Source organism: Nuphar pumila, chromosome 12, assembly GCF_984573655.1.
Source record: "Nuphar pumila chromosome 12, dmNupPumi1.hap1.1, whole genome shotgun sequence".
NCBI lineage: Eukaryota > Viridiplantae > Streptophyta > Magnoliopsida > Nymphaeales > Nymphaeaceae > Nuphar > Nuphar pumila.
Window position 1 is genome coordinate 104,291,535 of NC_143260.1, and position 18,633 is coordinate 104,310,167.

The 18,633-nt window shown below is 41.1% G+C and overlaps 1 protein-coding gene across 5 annotated transcripts in view; it reads left to right on the forward strand.

Annotated features, from left to right (window-relative positions):
* Nucleotides 1-18,633, forward strand: part of LOC149821428 (guanylyl cyclase 1-like) — a 145,338-nt gene that overhangs the window by 113,143 nt on the left and 13,562 nt on the right. For 4 of the 5 annotated variants that reach the window (XM_089982472.1, XM_089982473.1, XM_089982470.1 and 1 more), the window contains one exon: nt 17,328-17,403. In XM_089982472.1, the coding sequence (XP_089838598.1) occupies nt 17,328-17,403 (76 nt within the window). Of the gene's footprint in view, nt 1-17,327; nt 17,404-17,682; nt 18,200-18,633 lie in introns of those variants that run through there. The other variant, XM_089982471.1, reaches the window with a different exon arrangement.

Below are 18,633 nucleotides of genomic sequence, written 5' to 3' on the forward strand. Positions count from 1 at the left end.
TGCATAATCACAAAGCCAACGATGGGCTAAAATCACACACGAAGGTATAAATAAACATCTCTTGTCTACATAAAAGCAAGTGTATCAGCGACTAGATCAAGAGTATAATCTCAATGCCAACAATAAGCAAAAAAATGCACGAAGGTGTAAACAAACATCTCTTGTGTACATATAATAACACTTAGATAAGAAGCATAAAAAGGAGAAGACGCTCGAGGTAAGAAAACTTGTAATAGAAACACACTAATGTTATAAATAAGAATATTAATTTTAACCATCTTTTGAAACACCATGGTTTCAAAACTAGATAGCCATCACAGATAAATAGAGTTATAAGCATCTATAATAACAATGGTCATACAACAAATGAGTGATACAACACTCTCAGATCCAGAGATCAAATAAGTGTCAGTTAGAGTCAAACCAAAAGTTGACAATCTAAACTGACATAAAACGCGGTACACACAACTCCCCCCAACAAACATCTCTAAATCAACAAAAGCATATATAGATCCAGAGGCTATTCAACTATCAATAAGATCCAAGACTAGTGTCAACACGACACACATAAACTTTCATTATTGTAGATTGATAAGATGATTTGAGGTGCAAATATAACTCACCTCAATGGCTAACCCTGACCCAACAACAAGGCTAAGAGAAATGATGCATCCTATAAAATTTTGGGATGGACAATCCAGATGTCATAAAAAGACAATACATACTCACATAATTCATTTTCCAATTAGGTGAGTTCATATCAAATATCTGATTTGAAAAGACAAGTTTTAAATCCAAGAAAGTGTAATGAAAATAGCGGAAACACCAATAATACAACACTCTTTAAAGGAGCCAAGAACACAAGCACTAAAAGTGCAAGCGTAACCCAAAAAGGGAGAAAGGGGGAGCATTGGGGCTCCCCACAAAGGAGTCGTTGGGGACCCCAACGACTCCCTTTGTGAGGTCCCCGATGATTCAAAAGGGAGATAAAAAAGAAAAATTAAGGAAAATAAAAGCCTAAAAATAAGTTCTTTTAAAACAACTTATATTACATGCAAAGACCAAAATACCCCTATCGGGTATTTTAGAGTAAATATATATATATATATATTTTAACAACGGGTCCCTAGAAAGATATAAAGCAAGATTAGTTGCAAAAGGATACTCTCAGGAATATAGACTAGATTATGAGAAAACATTTGCCCCAGTAGCTCGTATGACCACAGTTAGGGTTCTAGGTACGATATCATCTATTAGACCATGGCCTATATATCAGTTAAACGTTAAGAATGTATTCTTAAATGAAAATTTAAATGAAGAAGTGTACATGGATCCTCCCCCTGGTTTGACTATTGAAAATTGTATGGTTTTTCGACTTCAAAAGGCTTTATATGGGTTTAAACAAGCCCCTAAAGCATGGTATGGTCGGTTTAGTAGTACTGTATTGAACTTTGGTTTTAAATTTTGTTACATTGACATTGCTCTTTTTGTAAGCTCTATAGGTACCTCACTTATTATTATTCTTTTGTATGTTGATGATATAATCATTACTGGAAATGATTAGAAGAAAATTGAAGAAATCAAAACTATGCTTAAAAAATCTTTTGATATGACTGACCTTTGTTTTTGAGATATTTCTTAGGGATTGAAGTAGCCTACTCGCCAAGAGGGTACATTTTGTCTCAAATCAAGTTTTCTGCTGATATTGTTGCGCGTTCGGGAATCACTGACACAAAGTATGTCGATACTCCTGAAGTGATAAATGCAAAAATGAGATTTGAAGATGGAGTGTTATTAGATGATTCAACTCTTTATAAGCAACTTATCGGATCATTAATGTATCTATGTATTACTAGACCAGACATTGCGTATGCAGTAGTACACAATGCAAGTCCATTTCAACATGCGCCCATATCGGTTCACATGAGTACAGTATTAAGAATAGTTCGATACATCAAGAAAACTATATGTAAAGGACTATTTTTATCCTCTGCATCATCTTTAAATCTTATTGCTTATACTAATTCTGATTGGGGAGAAAATCTCAATAACTGTCACTCAACTACTGGGTTTTGTGTGTTTTTTGGTGATTCCCTCATCTCTTGGCAATTCAAAAAACAACAGAAAGTGTCTTTATCCTCCACAGAAGCTGAGTACAGCGCGATGGCTACAACAACCACCAAGGTGTAGATGAGAGCACTACTTTCAGATATGGGCGGTGATGTTTCAGAACCTTCAAAACTATGCTGCAATAACAAAAATGCCATATATATAGCCAACAATCACACATTTTATGAGTGAACAAAACATATTGAGATAGATTGTCACTATGTTTGCGAAGAATATTTGAAGGGAACGATTGTAATAATCGCAAATTTTATACAATTACCTAGAAAATTTGTGTATATACATATTTTTTTTTAGCATGATTTGGGCCTAGGATCCGTTACCCGAATCCAAAAAGAAAAAAAATATGGGTGTAATAGCAAATAAACTGGTCGAATCCATCGTCGGACCCAAGTGGATCCAACCCATGGATCCACTATTGTTCACACGACTCAGATCCACATTTTTTTTTATTCCCCGGATCCAAATCGCTACCGGGTCCAGCGTCGCAGGTCGCGGTTCGGACCCGGACCCGGACCCGACCCACACCCTGTTAAATGAAAAGAGGGGTTAAAAAGGACAACCCGATATGGGTTGCCCGATAAAAAGATTTTTGAAAGGGGGAAACCCTCTCCCCCGAGACATCGGGTGTTAGGGTTCAGCCGAACCCTAACACATAAGGAGATGGGGAGGTGGGGGAGCACACGCAGCCGCCGGGAAGGTAGGTTTTCCTTCCTTTTCGGGTGGCCTCCCTCCTACAAAGAGGGACCCCCGAACCCCTTTCTCCTTTCTCTCGCTATCCCCTTCTTTCTCTCTCTCTCTCTCTCTCTATCTCTCTCTAACTTTCGGATCGCCCTCCGAGTTTTAGGACTGCTGCTCGAAGCTTTGCCGGGTGACGCCAACCGACCTCCTTGCGTGGCTGCCGCAACTCCTTCGCCCAAAAATGGTAGGGTCTGTAATTTTTTTTCAGGTCAGTCATGGGCTTGGTGGGGTGTGGGTTTTCCAAAAACCCAAATCGGTCGATTGGCAAGGGGTTTTCCCTTCGAGCTCTGCAATTTGGGGGTTTCCCCTTCGAGCTCTGCAATGTGGGGGTGATGTCGGCTGTTATGCAGCCCCGAAATCACACAGGAACACCTACCTCAAAAAGGGGGGGGGGGGGTCGTGAAATAAAATGAGGGGACTTTGAATGTGACAGAATTCTTGCTGAGTCTAGTTAGGGGAGGGTGTACAGTATGACCCTTCACATTTAGTACCTCAATTTCCATTTTGCAGAGTAAGGACAGTGGCTCTTAACGAGATTAGTAGACCGTGGAATTGTTGTGCTGATTAAGGATATGGGTTCTTAATAGTTAGGTTCATTCAATTGGAAGATTAGGTTAGAACAGAAGAAAGAAGAAAGCATGGGAAAAACTATAGGTTTTTAAAGAACAGTTTGATTATTTATAAGAATCTTTGATCACTGCTTCACTGATGTGATCGGATTCGATGCCACTGGCCAAATCGAAAGAGATTTAGGTCGGTTCAGTGTGTGCTTAGGGACAAAATTAGGATAAAAGGGAGGGGAGAATCTGTATCATTTTTTTTGCACGATTCATGATGCATTGCTTTGAGTCGGGTTCAATGAAAATTTAAATTGCCAGCAGATCCAATTTTTAATTATGTGATTGCATTTAGTTTTTGTTTTCTTTTATTTAGCTGAATAAGTTGGGGAAGGGTCCCATTCTTTGATTGCATTTGTTCAGTAGTCCCTTTCTTGTGAGCTATTCTGGCCTGCGTATGTGTAATTTGTGAAACAGAGCCTGCTTAATGTAGGATGTGTGGTAGCCGAACTGCAATTGAAATACATTTAATTCTTTTAGGCATGGTGTATCTGATCATGTTTTATTTTTTACTGTGTATTTTGCCATGAGTCTAAGAAATACAGCATACTTATTTGAGATTATGGTTGCTGAATAGTGCCTGTTATTTTTGTGAAACAGAGCATGCTTAATGTAGGCTGTGTGGCGGCCGAACTGAAATGGAAATTCATGTATTTCTTTTAGGCATAGGGTACCTAATTATGTTATTATTATTGTCTGTGTATTTTAACCAAGTCTGTGAAATATGGCATGTGTACTTTAGATTATGTTAGCAAAATGGTGCCTGTTATGAGGATACTCTACTTCATTCAATTCACACTAATCTGATGCTCACTACATAGTTAGCTGCCCATTACGATGACATTCGGTTTCATAGAAAGCTACACATCAACTGATACTTAATGTTTTTTTTTTTTTTGCCTATTATGAGGACGTTCGGGTTACTATCCAGCTGCCTATGAAATTGATATCTATGCATCGTTTTACTTTTTCCCAATTTTCTGCTTTATGGCAAAATTGCAAGATGAATTGTGATAACTGACCACATACACCATTGTTGAACGTATACAGAAGTCTGCATATGCTTACGGTTGTTACATTCAGTTCAAATATATGATGGTGCACTTAGTGACATATGGATATGTGCCTTCCCGCAAGGGGGTTGCTTGGAAAACCTTGCCTAATTGGGCAATATGGATTGGGTACCTGATGTAGGTACTTTGGTTAATAAGCATGTACTTAATGTTAACAACATTGGTGAGAAAAATTAAAGGTTAATTTCTGAGGGCCTGACTGGGTGAAAGATCCCGGGGCATTTGTGTCCGATTGGTTTAAAAGTACCAAGGCATTTAGAATAATGATCATAATACTGATAAGAAACTTAAATGTAATTCGTGCTTGACTGGTTTAAAGGCACCGGAGCACTTTGAGTGGGTTTAAGCAATCAATATGGAAAAAGGATTTGGATGGTTTATACACCTTGGTAAAATGACTAAGGTTGGGAATTCTACTACTATGATAGCAGAAGGAAGTTGGGGAAATGCCCCATACTTCGGGAAAATAACTAAATGAAAAGATTAACCCACTCAAATTCGGGCTTACCTTGGAGAGGGTAGGTGGTACAAGACTCCGGGGACGTGTTTATTTGTTCGAGCGTAAAGCGACTCGTTGGTCCCCAGTCCTCGGAGTTGGGGGGACCCGGACTACCAATATTGTCCTAGGTGGTAGCTCTTTGTTCTTCTGCAGAAGTTAGGGATGCATCCTGTTTGGTTTTGGCCTTTGGGAGGTTCTCTCGGTCACTGGCCGCTCCCTTGGGATTTCAGTCACAGTTAGAATGTTCGGGTTAATAAAATAACTTCGAATAATATACCCCCGAACGCTCTCTTCTGTGATGGTTGCCTCGGCCCGTGTGTACCCGCGGGATAAGAAAAGATAAATATCAATTAGAACATTTTAGGTATCACAGGGAGAGGAGTTCTAGAGAGACATTGTTTATATTTTTCCAGCATGTTCTGAGCTTGTAAAGAAATGAAGTCCTGAAATGTGTAGAGATGAGATACTCAGATTCATAGGATAATTTGCTACATGAATGTTATGCATCACTGTTGTTATTGTTGTAGAATATGCTTTAATTGCTTAATTATAATTGTTGCCTCATCTGTTTGTCTGTTTAAATATATGCCTGTTACTGCTTTTACATAGTCTTTTTGTGTACTTCTTAATAAGCTGAAATTCCACATCACATACTAGGTCCATGGTTTACCTGCATTAAGAATACAGTTTCTCTACTTAGACGTGGTAGTCTAATTCCTATAATTTTTATCATTTTCAGGAGATGAGTAGTACTATGAGCGATGTGGGATGAGGCGTTGACCAAGACCTGATCTATTTGTTCCCTGGCGGTTCTGCTTTCTTTCAGATTGAGATTTTTGTTTTGAGACTCACAATGTGAAAACTCTGATGTTGGATTTTATTATTATTGAAATGGAAATAAATGGTGTGGTTTGCTTTTACCTTCCTGTATCGTTCTGAAATGCTTAAACCGGGAATTATTAGTTGTTTCCGCTTAAAAAAAAAAAACTTTAAAAATTTGGGTTAAATTTCGGGGCGTTACAGTTATGGTATCAGAGCCTGGGAACAATAAATCAAAGATTACAGTCATGCCACATCCTGAGATCGCTCTGTGAGTATATTTTTATCCTTTTTACTTTATTAGGCATGATAATTGCATTGTTTTTTTTCTGTATAAGTATAGATATATACATGTAATGATTTTAGGAACGCTACAATTCAAAGATAGTAAAACTGTGTGTATTGAAATGGTTATTAGATGTATCGTCGATCCCAGGCTAGTTCGAGCACGGCGAACGAATGGCAGGATCAAAGGGGGTTCGTGATGGAAACTCTTGGTAATCTGGCTCAAACCATGGACACCCAAATGCGCCACCAGGCGGAGTTAGCCGCAGCCATAAGTGAAAAGCATAACACGAGCACAATCACGTATGAGAAGTTCTTGAAGTTGAACCCGCCTACCTTCTCAGGCAAGGCCGATCCTGAACTAGCCGAGAGTTGGATTGCAGAGACAGAACGAGCTTTTCGGGTTCTGTCTGTTCCCGATGATAAGCAAACGGACTTCGGCACTTACCGCTTGACGGAAGATGCACAAAAGTGGTGGGACACAACCCGAACCATCCACTTTACCGGAGTGGATACTATTCCATGGGAAGATTTCAAGCGGACATTTTTAGAGACATATTTCCCCCAGTACGCTCGTGATCAGAAGCATCAGGAGTTCTTGGAGCTTACTCTAGGAAATATGAATTTGGTGGAATACACTACCAAATTTCGGACCTTGGAGCGTTATTGCCCAAATTTGTTCGCGAATGATAAAGCCAGAGCAACTAGGTATGTCCGTGGACTCAAGGACGGATTACGACCACGAGTGATGATAAATCTGCCGTCCACCCTTGCACAAGCCATTGAAGTGGCTACTATGCTGAATGAAGAATGGGAGCGATGAAGGAAGAGTCAAGGGGACACACCGGGGAAACGGGGAGCCGGTCCGCCGCAGCACCACGGTGGCAAGAAGTACCAGCCACCTTACAAGAAGCAGAAGTACAATGCTGAAAATCGTCCTCCGCAACAACAAGGACAAAATCGGGTGTGTCAGAAGTGCAACCGGTTCCACTATGGACAACCTTGCCCCAGAGACACAGGTGCATGTCTCTATTGTGGAAAGATGGGTCATTATGCCCGTCAGTGCCACAAGAAGATGGCGGATATGCAGAAACGTAATACCGGAGGAGGGCAGCAGCATCAACCATCTCAGCCACAGCAAACACCACAGTAAAATTCACAGAAGAGGGTGCCTGGACGAGTATATGCCACCACTGCGGAGGAGTTGGAGAAAGAAAATCTGGTACAAGGTACTGTATTTGTCAATGGCTGTGCTGCACTTGTTCTATTTGACTGTGGTGCTACACATTCGTTCATATCCGTAGAATTTGCAAAATTACTTGGTGCACGTACTGAATCTCTGAAACATGAATTATATGTGTACAATCCGATAGGATATAATTCGATATGTGTAAACTACATCCCTGATGTCATAATTGTACTTGAAGGGCAGAACTTACCTGCTGACCTAATCTTGCTCGATATGACTGAGTATGATGTCATATTGGGGATGGATTGGTTATATGAACATTATGCCAACGTTCTCTGTCGCCAAGGGAAAGTGGCTTTGTCCCGACCAGGATTGCCAAAGGTTGAGTTTCGACTCTCTAGACCTACAGTGAAGGGCCGAATTGCATCGATATTAAAGGTTCAGAAGTATATGCGCCAGGGGTGCCGAGCATTCCTAGTAAATGTATTCTCCTGCGAGTCGAAGGTCACACCTTTAGAAGAACTTGAAGTGGTTCGGGAATTCCCAGAAGTGTTTCCGGATGAGTTGCCTGGATTACCTCCACAGCGTGAGGTGGATTTTCATATCGAATTGGTGCCTGGGACGACACCGATCTCGAAAGCGCCTTATCGTATGGCCCCAGTAGAGTTGGAGGAGCTGAAGAAACAACTCCAGGAGTTGATGGAGCAAGGTTTCATTAGACCGAGCGTATCACCATGGGGAGCACCAGTTCTTTTTGTAAAGAAGAAAGATGGTTCTATGAGGCTGTGTATAGACTATCGGATGTTGAATCAAGCAACAGTCAAAAATAAGTATCCCCTACCTCGCATTGAAGACTTGTTCGACCAATTGCAAAGGGCTAAGGTGTTTTCAAAAATCGATCTTAGATCTGGGTATCACCAACTTCGGATCAAGGACGAGGATATTCCTAAGACGGCCTTTAGAACAAGGTACGGTCACTACGAGTTCGTAGTCATGCCATTCGGACTGACAAATGCTCCCGCCGCATTCATGGATTTGATGAATCGGGTATTCAGAGCGTACTTGGATACTTTTGTGATTGTTTTTATTGATGATATACTTATATACTCTGAAAGTATAGAACAACATCGTGAACATTTGAGGATCGTATTGGGGACTCTCAAGGAACAACAGTTGTTCGCCAAATTCTCCAAGTGCGAATTCTGGCTCGAGAAGGTCATGTTCTTGGGTCATGTCATATCGCGAGATGGAGTCGCTGTGGACCCGGCTAAAGTTGAAGCTGTATTAAATTGGGGTCAACCGAAGAATATCAGCGATATCAGGAGTTTTCTAGGATTAGCAGGCTATTATAGAAGATTCATTCAGGACTTTTCACGGATTGCTATGCCCATGACCAAGCTCCTGAGGAAAGGAATCAAGTTTGAATGGACGGATAAGTGCGAGGAGAGTTTCCAAATCTTAAAGAAGAAGCTTACCACCGCACCAGTGTTGGCTTTACCTTCAGGTCATGGTGGTTTTGTGGTCTACTCTGACGCATCAGGTACTGGGTTGGGATGTGTTTTAATGCAAAATGGTAAGGTGATAGCATATGCCTCTCGCCAATTAAAGATTCATGAACGAAACTATCCTACTCATGATCTCGAATTGGCAGCCGTAGTATTCGCTTTGAAAATATGGCGACATTACCTGTATGGGGAACAATTCGAGGTATTTACTGATCACAAAAGTCTCAAGTACCTGTTTTCCCAGAAAGAGTTGAACATGCGACAACGACGATGGTTGGAGTTTATAAAAGATTACGATTTTACCATTTCCTATCACCCAGGAAAGGCAAATGTGGTAGCTGACTCCCTCAGCCGAAAAGCTGGTTGCAGTTTGTCTAGTCTTTTGACAAAATGGTGGAATTTGGTGGAGGAATTCATTGATTGGAAATCGTTCTCAGATATCGTGGGAAATATCAAATTATCTAATTTATCTGCTCATCCGGAGATCCTTACAAAGATTATTGAAGGTCAGAAAGAGGATCCCCAGTATGAGAAACTGAAGTCACTAGCCCAACAAGAAAATTCACACTTCTCACTCAAAGAAGATGGCAGTATATGGATGCAAAAGCGACTTTGGGTCCCTAGTGATCCAAAGTTGAAAGAAGAACTATTGGGTGAAGCACATAGGTCCAAGTACACCATACACCCAGGGGGCACAAAAATGTTTAAAGATTTACAACGAGGGTATTGGTGGAATGGAATGAAGCGTGAGGTCGCAAGTTATGTCTCGAAGTGTTTGACTTGTCAGCAAGTCAAGGTGGAACATCAGAAGCCTGGCGGAATGATGCAGCAAATGGAGATTCCACAGTGGAAATGGGAAGAAATCACCATGGACTTCGTGGTGGGTTTGCCCAAAACACGAAAACAACATGACGCTATATGGGTAATAGTGGATCGACTGACTAAATCGGCTCACTTTCTACCCATACGAATAAATCAATCCCTCGAGAGCTTAGCAGACTTATACATCAGAGAGGTTGTTCGACTGCATGGAGTATCAGTCTCTATTATATCAGATCGAGATCCTCGATTTACTTCTCGGTTTTGGGGTCAGTTGCAACAGGCCTTGGGTACGAAACTGAAGCTGAGTACCGCTTTTCATCCCCAGACTGACGGACAATCAGAGAGGACTATCCAGACGCTAGAAGATATGCTGCGAGCATGTATGTTGGATTGGAAAGGTGAGTGGGACAAGCATGTTGTTTTAGCCGAATATGCTTACAATAATAGTTACCATGCGAGTATCGGCATGGCTTCTTTCGAAGCTCTGTACGGAAGACCCTGTAGATCACCGGTGTATTGGGATGAAATTGGTGAACGGTCGGTAGAATCACCAATTGTGTTACAACATTATACCCAACAGATCAAGATGATAAGAGATAGATTGCTCACAGCCCAGAGTCGACAAAAGAGTTATGCAGATCAGAGGCGTAGGGAGCTCACTTTTGATGTGGGGGATCGGGTCTTTGTGAAGGTATCACCCACCAAGAGTGTGTTTCGTTTTGGTAAGAAAGGAAAATTGAGTCCCAGATATGTCGGACCTTTTGAGATTTTGGAACGGATTGGAGAAACGGCCTATCGTATAGCCCTACCTCCTCAGTATGCGCAGATTCATAACCCGTTCCATGTATCTATGTTAAGGAAATATCTTCAAGATCCATCGCATGTCATCCAGTATGAGGATGTAGATATAAGGGAAGACCTAACAATGGAAGAAAAACCAGTAGAAATATTGGAACAAAGCGAGCGAGTCTTAAGATCAAAGACCATTCATCTCGTCAAGGTGAGATGGCAACACCATGGCATCGATGAAAGCACGTGGGAACCAGAGGCTAATATGCGAGAAAAATACCCCAAGCTGTTCGAGTAAGCACCTACAGGTAAATTTTGAGGACGAAATTCTTTTTAGGAGGAAAGGATGTAATAATCGCAAATTTTATACAATTACCTAGAAAATTTGTGTATATACATTTTTTTTTTAGCATGATTTGGGCCTAGGATCCGTTACCCGAATCCAAAAAGAAAAAAAATATGGGTGTAATAGCAAATAAACTGGTCGAATCCATCGTTGGACCTAATTGGATCCAACCCATGGATCCACTATTGTTCACACGACTCATATCCACTTTTTTTATTCCCCGGATCCAAATCGCTACCGGGTCCAGCGTCGCGGGTCGCGGTTCGGACCCGGACCCGGACCCGACCCACACCCTGTTAAATGAAAAGAGGGGTTAAAAAGGGCAACCCGATATGGGTTGCTCGATAAAAAGATTTTTGAAAGGGGGAAACCCTCTCCCCCGAGACATCGGGTGTTAGGGTTCAGTCGAACCCTAACACATAAGGAGATGGGGAGGTGGGGGAGCACACGCAGCCGCCGGGAAGGTAGGTTTTCCTTCCTTTTCGGGTGGCCTCCCTCCTACAAAGAGGGACCCCCGAACCCCTTTCTCCTTTCTCTCGCTATCCCCTTCTTTCTCTCTCTCTCTCTCTATCTCTCTCTAACTTTCGGATCGCCCTCCGAGTTTTAGGACTGTTGCTCGAAGCTTTGCCGGGTGACGCCAACCGACCTCCTTGCGTGGCTGCCGCAACTCCTTCGCCGAAAAATGGTAGGGTCTGTAATTTTTTTTCAGGTCAGTCATGGGCTTGGTGGGGTGTGGGTTTTCCAAAAACCCAAATCAGTCGATTGGCAAGGGGTTTTCCCTTCGAGCTCTGCAATTTGGGGGTTTCCGCTTCGAGCTCTGCAATGTGGGGGTGATGTCGGCTGTTATGCAGCCCCGAAATCACACAGGAACACCTACCTCAAAAATGTATCTATGTATTACTAGACCAGACATTGCGTATGCAGTAGTACACAATGCAAGTCCATTTCAACATGCGCCCACATCGGTTCACATGAGTACAGTATTAAGAATAGTTCGGTACATCAAGAAAACTATATGTAAAGGACTATTTTTATCCTCTTCATCATCTTTAAATCTTATTGCTTATACTAATTCTGATTGGGGAGAAAATCTCAATAACCGTCACTCAACTACTGGGTTTTGTGTGTTTTTAGGTGATTCCCTCATCTCTTGGCAATTCAAAAAACAACAGAAAGTGTCTTTATCCTCCACAGAAGCTGAGTACAGCGCGATGGCTACAACAACCACCAAGGTGTAGATGAGAGCACTACTTTCAGATATGGGCGGTGATGTTTCAGAACCTTCAAAACTATGCTGCAATAACAAAAATGCCATATATATAGCCAACAATCACACATTTTATGAGTGAACAAAACATATTGAGATAGATTGTCACTATGTTTGCGAAGAATAGTTGAAGGGAACGATTGTAATAATCGCAAATTTTATACAATTACCTAGAAAATTTGTGTATATACATATTTTTTTTTAGCATGATTTGGGCATAGGATCCGTTACCCGAATCCAAAAAGAAAAAAAATATGGGTGTAATAGCAAATAAACTGGTCGAATCCATCGTCGGACCCAAGTGGATCCAACCCATGGATCCACTATTCTTCACACGACTCAGATCCACATTTTTTTTTATTCCCCGGATCCAAATCGCTACCGGGTCCAGCGTCGCAGGTCGCGGTTCGGACCCGGACCCGGACCCGACCCACACCCTGTTAAATGAAAAGAGGGGTTAAAAAGGGCAACCCGATATGGGTTGCCCGATAAAAAGATTTTTGAAAGGGGGAAACCCTCTCCCCCGAGACATCGGGTGTTAGGGTTCAGCCGAACCCTAACACATAAGGAGATGGGGAGGTGGGGGAGCACACGCAGCCGCCGGGAAGGTAGGTTTTCCTTCCTTTTCGGGTGGCCTCCCTCCTACAAAGAGGGACCCCCGAACCCCTTTCTCCTTTCTCTCGCTATCCCCTTCTTTCTCTCTCTCTCTCTCTATCTCTCTCTAACTTTCGGATCGCCCTCCGAGTTTTAGGACTGCTGCTCGAAGCTTTGCCGGGTGACGCCAACCGACCTCCTTGCGTGGCTGCCGCAACTCCTTCGCCCAAAAATGGTAGGGTCTGTAATTTTTTTTCAGGTCAGTCATGGGCTTGGTGGGGTGTGGGTTTTCCAAAAACCCAAATCGGTCGATTGGCAAGGGGTTTTCCCTTCGAGCTCTGCAATTTGGGGGTTTCCCCTTCGAGCTCTGCAATGTGGGGGTGATGTCGGCTGTTATGCAGCCCCGAAATCATACAGGAACACCTACCTCAAAAAGGGGGGGGGGGGGGGGGTCGTGAAATAAAATGAGGGGACTTTGAATGTGACAGAATTCTTGCTGAGTCTAGTTAGGGGAGGGTGTACAGTATGACCCTTCACATTTAGTACCTCAATTTCCATTTTGCAGAGTAAGGACAGTGGCTCTTAACGAGATTAGTAGACCGTGGAATTGTTGTGCTGATTAAGGATATGGGTTCTTAATAGTTAGGTTCATTCAATTGGAAGATTAGGTTAGAACAGAAGAAAGAAGAAAGCATGGGAAAAACTATAGGTTTTTAAAGAACAGTTTGATTATTTATAAGAATCTTTGATCACTGCTTCACTGATGTGATCGGATTCGATGCCACTGGCCAAATCGAAAGAGATTTAGGTCGGTTCAGTGTGTGCTTAGGGACAAAATTAGGATAAAAGGGAGGGGAGAATCTGTATCATTTTTTTTGCACGATTCATGATGCATTGCTTTGAGTCGGGTTCAATGAAAATTTAAATTGCCAGCAGATCCAGTTTTTAATTATGTGATTGCATTTAGTTTTTGTTTTCTTTTATTTAGCTGAATAAGTTGGGGAAGGGTCCCATTCTTTGATTGCATTTGTTCAGTAGTCCCTTTCTTGTGAGCTATTCTGGCCTGCGTATGTGTAATTTGTGAAACAGAGCCTGCTTAATGTAGGATGTGTGGTAGCCGAACTGCAATTGAAATACATTTAATTCTTTTAGGCATGGTGTATCTGATCATGTTTTATTTTTTACTGTGTATTTTGCCATGAGTCTAAGAAATACAGCATACTTATTTGAGATTATGGTTGCTGAATAGTGCCTGTTATTTTTGTGAAACAGAGCATGCTTAATGTAGGCTGTGTGGCGGCCGAACTGAAATGGAAATTCATGTATTTCTTTTAGGCATAGGGTACCTAATTATGTTATTATTATTGTCTGTGTATTTTAACCAAGTCTGTGAAATATGGCATGCGTACTTTAGATTATGTTAGCAAAATGGTGCTTGTTATGAGGATACTCTACTTCATTCAATTCACACTAATCTGATGCTCACTACATAGTTAGCTGCCCATTACGATGACATTCGGTTTCATAGAAAGCTACACATCAACTGATACTTAATGTTTTTTTTTTTTTTGCCTATTATGAGGACGTTCGGGTTACTATCCAGCTGCCTATGAAATTGATATCTATGCATCGTTTTACTTTTTCCCAATTTTCTGCTTTATGGCAAAATTGCAAGATGAATTGTGATAACTGACCACATACACCATTGTTGAACGTATACAGAAGTCTGCATATGCTTACGGTTGTTACATTCAGTTCAAATATATGATGGTGCACTTAGTGACATATGGATATGTGCCTTCCCGCAAGGGGGTTGCTTGGAAAACCTTGCCTAATTGGGCAATATGGATTGGGTACCTGATGTAGGTACTTTGGTTAATAAGCATGTACTTAATGTTAACAACATTGGTGAGAAAAATTAAAGGTTAATTTCTGAGGGCCTGACTGGGTGAAAGATCCCGGGGCATTTGTGTCCGATTGGTTTAAAAGTACCAAGGCATTTAGAATAATGATCATAATACTGATAAGAAACTTAAATGTAATTCGTGCTTGACTGGTTTAAAGGCACCGGAGCACTTTGAGTGGGTTTAAGCAATCAATATGGAAAAAGGATTTGGATGGTTTATACACCTTGGTAAAATGACTAAGGTTGGGAATTCTACTACTATGATAGCAGAAGGAAGTTGGGGAAATGCCCCATACTTCGGGAAAATAACTAAATGAAAAGATTAACCCACTCAAATTCGGGCTTACCTTGGAGAGGGTAGGTGGTACAAGACTCCGGGGACGTGTTTATTTGTTCGAGCGTAAAGCGACTCGTTGGTCCCCAGTCCTCGGAGTTGGGGGGACCCGGACTACCAATATTGTCCTAGGTGGTAGCTCTTTGTTCTTCTGCAGAAGTTAGGGATGCATCCTGTTTGGTTTTGGCCTTTGGGAGGTTCTCTCGGTCACTGGCCGCTCCCTTGGGATTTCAGTCACAGTTAGAATGTTCGGGTTAATAAAATAACTTCGAATAATATACCCCCGAACGCTCTCTTCTGTGATGGTTGCCTCGGCCCGTGTGTACCCGCGGGATAAGAAAAGATAAATATCAATTAGAACATTTTAGGTATCACAGGGAGAGGAGTTCTAGAGAGACATTGTTTATATTTTTCCAGCATGTTCTGAGCTTGTAAAGAAATGAAGTCCTGAAATGTGTAGAGATGAGATACTCAGATTCATAGGATAATTTGCTACATGAATGTTATGCATCACTGTTGTTATTGTTGTAGAATATGCTTTAATTGCTTAATTATAATTGTTGCCTCATCTGTTTGTCTGTTTAAATATATGCCTGTTACTGCTTTTACATAGTCTTTTTGTGTACTTCTTAATAAGCTGAAATTCCACATCACATACTAGGTCCATGGTTTACCTGCATTAAGAATACAGTTTCTCTACTTAGACGTGGTAGTCTAATTCCTATAATTTTTATCATTTTCAGGAGATGAGTAGTACTATGAGCGATGTGGGATGAGGCGTTGACCAAGACCTGATCTATTTGTTCCCTGGCGGTTCTGCTTTCTTTCAGATTGAGATTTTTGTTTTGAGACTCACAATGTGAAAACTCTGATGTTGGATTTTATTATTATTGAAATGGAAATAAATGGTGTGGTTTGCTTTTACCTTCCTGTATCGTTCTGAAATGCTTAAACCGGGAATTATTAGTTGTTTCCGCTTAAAAAAAAAAAACTTTAAAAATTTGGGTTAAATTTCGGGGCGTTACAGTTATGGTATCAGAGCCTGGGAACAATAAATCAAAGATTACAGTCATGCCACATCCTGAGATCGCTCTGTGAGTATATTTTTATCCTTTTTACTTTATTAGGCATGATAATTGCATTGTTTTTTTTCTGTATAAGTATAGATATATACATGTAATGATTTTAGGAACGCTACAATTCAAAGATAGTAAAACTGTGTGTATTGAAATGGTTATTAGATGTATCGTCGATCCCAGGCTAGTTCGAGCACGGCGAACGAATGGCAGGATCAAAGGGGGTTCGTGATGGAAACTCTTGGTAATCTGGCTCAAACCATGGACACCCAAATGCGCCACCAGGCGGAGTTAGCCGCAGCCATAAGTGAAAAGCATAACACGAGCACAATCACGTATGAGAAGTTCTTGAAGTTGAACCCGCCTACCTTCTCAGGCAAGGCCGATCCTGAACTAGCCGAGAGTTGGATTGCAGAGACAGAACGAGCTTTTCGGGTTCTGTCTGTTCCCGATGATAAGCAAACGGACTTCGGCACTTACCGCTTGACGGAAGATGCACAAAAGTGGTGGGACACAACCCGAACCATCCACTTTACCGGAGTGGATACTATTCCATGGGAAGATTTCAAGCGGACATTTTTAGAGACATATTTCCCCCAGTACGCTCGTGATCAGAAGCATCAGGAGTTCTTGGAGCTTACTCTAGGAAATATGAATTTGGTGGAATACACTACCAAATTTCGGACCTTGGAGCGTTATTGCCCAAATTTGTTCGCGAATGATAAAGCCAGAGCAACTAGGTATGTCCGTGGACTCAAGGACGGATTACGACCACGAGTGATGATAAATCTGCCGTCCACCCTTGCACAAGCCATTGAAGTGGCTACTATGCTGAATGAAGAATGGGAGCGATGAAGGAAGAGTCAAGGGGACACACCGGGGAAACGGGGAGCCGGTCCGCCGCAGCACCACGGTGGCAAGAAGTACCAGCCACCTTACAAGAAGCAGAAGTACAATGCTGAAAATCGTCCTCCGCAACAACAAGGACAAAATCGGGTGTGTCAGAAGTGCAACCCTAATGGGCTGACCCCTATTACAATGAAAAATGACTGAAATACCCCTGATGGGTATTTTAGTTCACAGACACAACAACAATATATATATATACTAAAAGAGTCAATCTCTTAACAGATGCTACCAATGGCATGAATTTAGATGAAGTTCAAAATGCCTGTTGTATAAATCTTTGCATTTCTTGTTGTATGAAGTTGCAGAGTGTGCTTTTACTTGTTTCTTTAAAGGTTGAGTCACTTTTGCTGCTATTAGTACAGGATCAATTTTTTAGATTAAGCTACACCTTATTTTTAATGATTTAAACTTGAAACCATCTTTTGATAGGAAATATGAAAGAGTCTCCATAGAATGCCTAGAACAAGCTCGTAAATCCTTTGGCACAGATGAAGACATTCTTTTGGTAAGTTTTTTTGTTCTTTGTATTTAGTTTGTCTAGTACCCATTAAGAAACATTGCCTGTATTAGAAATTTATTGCAAGAATGTTTTAATCAATTTGTTTATCTTCAATGTGGCAGGATTTCACCTATTTCATGCCCCAAATCATTTACTGAATGCTATATCTGTTTTGTGCATAAGCTCATGAATAGAAAAACACTCGAGGTGTTCCGCATAAATACAAACATTTTCTATATCTAATTATCTACTGATGCTTTATTTTTGAACTTGTGCATCAAGCAGGTGCTATTCTTGTTCAGAGAGTTACTTGTAGTTGCTTCTTTGAGAATAAATCCATTTTGTATCCTGTACCTCTCTATGCTACTGCAATAATCCTTTCTTGATCTTCCAACAACCAAGACATCCACCTCCACACACAGAGAAATTTATTCTTGGATAATGCGCAAAGCTGCCATTAGAAGGTTTTATAGAAAACCTCTCCAACCCTTGATATCAGGATGTCAAATATTAATATGTAAAACTCGACTCTCGAACATACGTAGACAATTAATAACATCTTGGTCAACCTATATCAGAAAAAGACTCTAAAATTTTTCAATGTCATTGCATTCAATTGTTCCCATCAAATTCCTAAAAGCAACTGAGTGTAACCTTGCATGAATATGCAATGACCTTCTAGGAATTTTTACTAAGGAAATCCTGAATGTTTTTTTTTTATATATATTTACATGGAGAAACCACCCCCAAGATCAGAGACCTATCTGCGCTGGCTCTGCCTGCTGTACTTATGATCACTGTCTTGGCAGCATAAAACTCCATGGGCTTACCCCTTGCCCCAGGGAGTCGTGGAAATCCTAAATGTTTGCTTGATGTGTTTAAGCGTATCTAATACTTGAAACTTCAAAAAATTGTTTTTGCTACATTTATAGAGGCGGTCTTTGGTTGAACAAAGAAACTGTGTTCTTTTATCCCCTTTTGTATGTTTCACAATCTTAGACATTTTTGTGAACCTAATTCAAAATGTTTCCTTCAATTTCTTTTCCGCTTTGCAAACTTCATCTTAGATTCTCAATTCATATTGTGTGGTTAGCATCAATCCCTCCTGTCCTTTTGTGCTCACGGTGATTACCATAGATTCTAACCCATTTCCTGGAAAGATGGAAAACCAACAATTGGTTGGTTCTGTTCACTACTCCTGCACTATTTGCTTGAATCCTACTCTCTTGGTAGGTA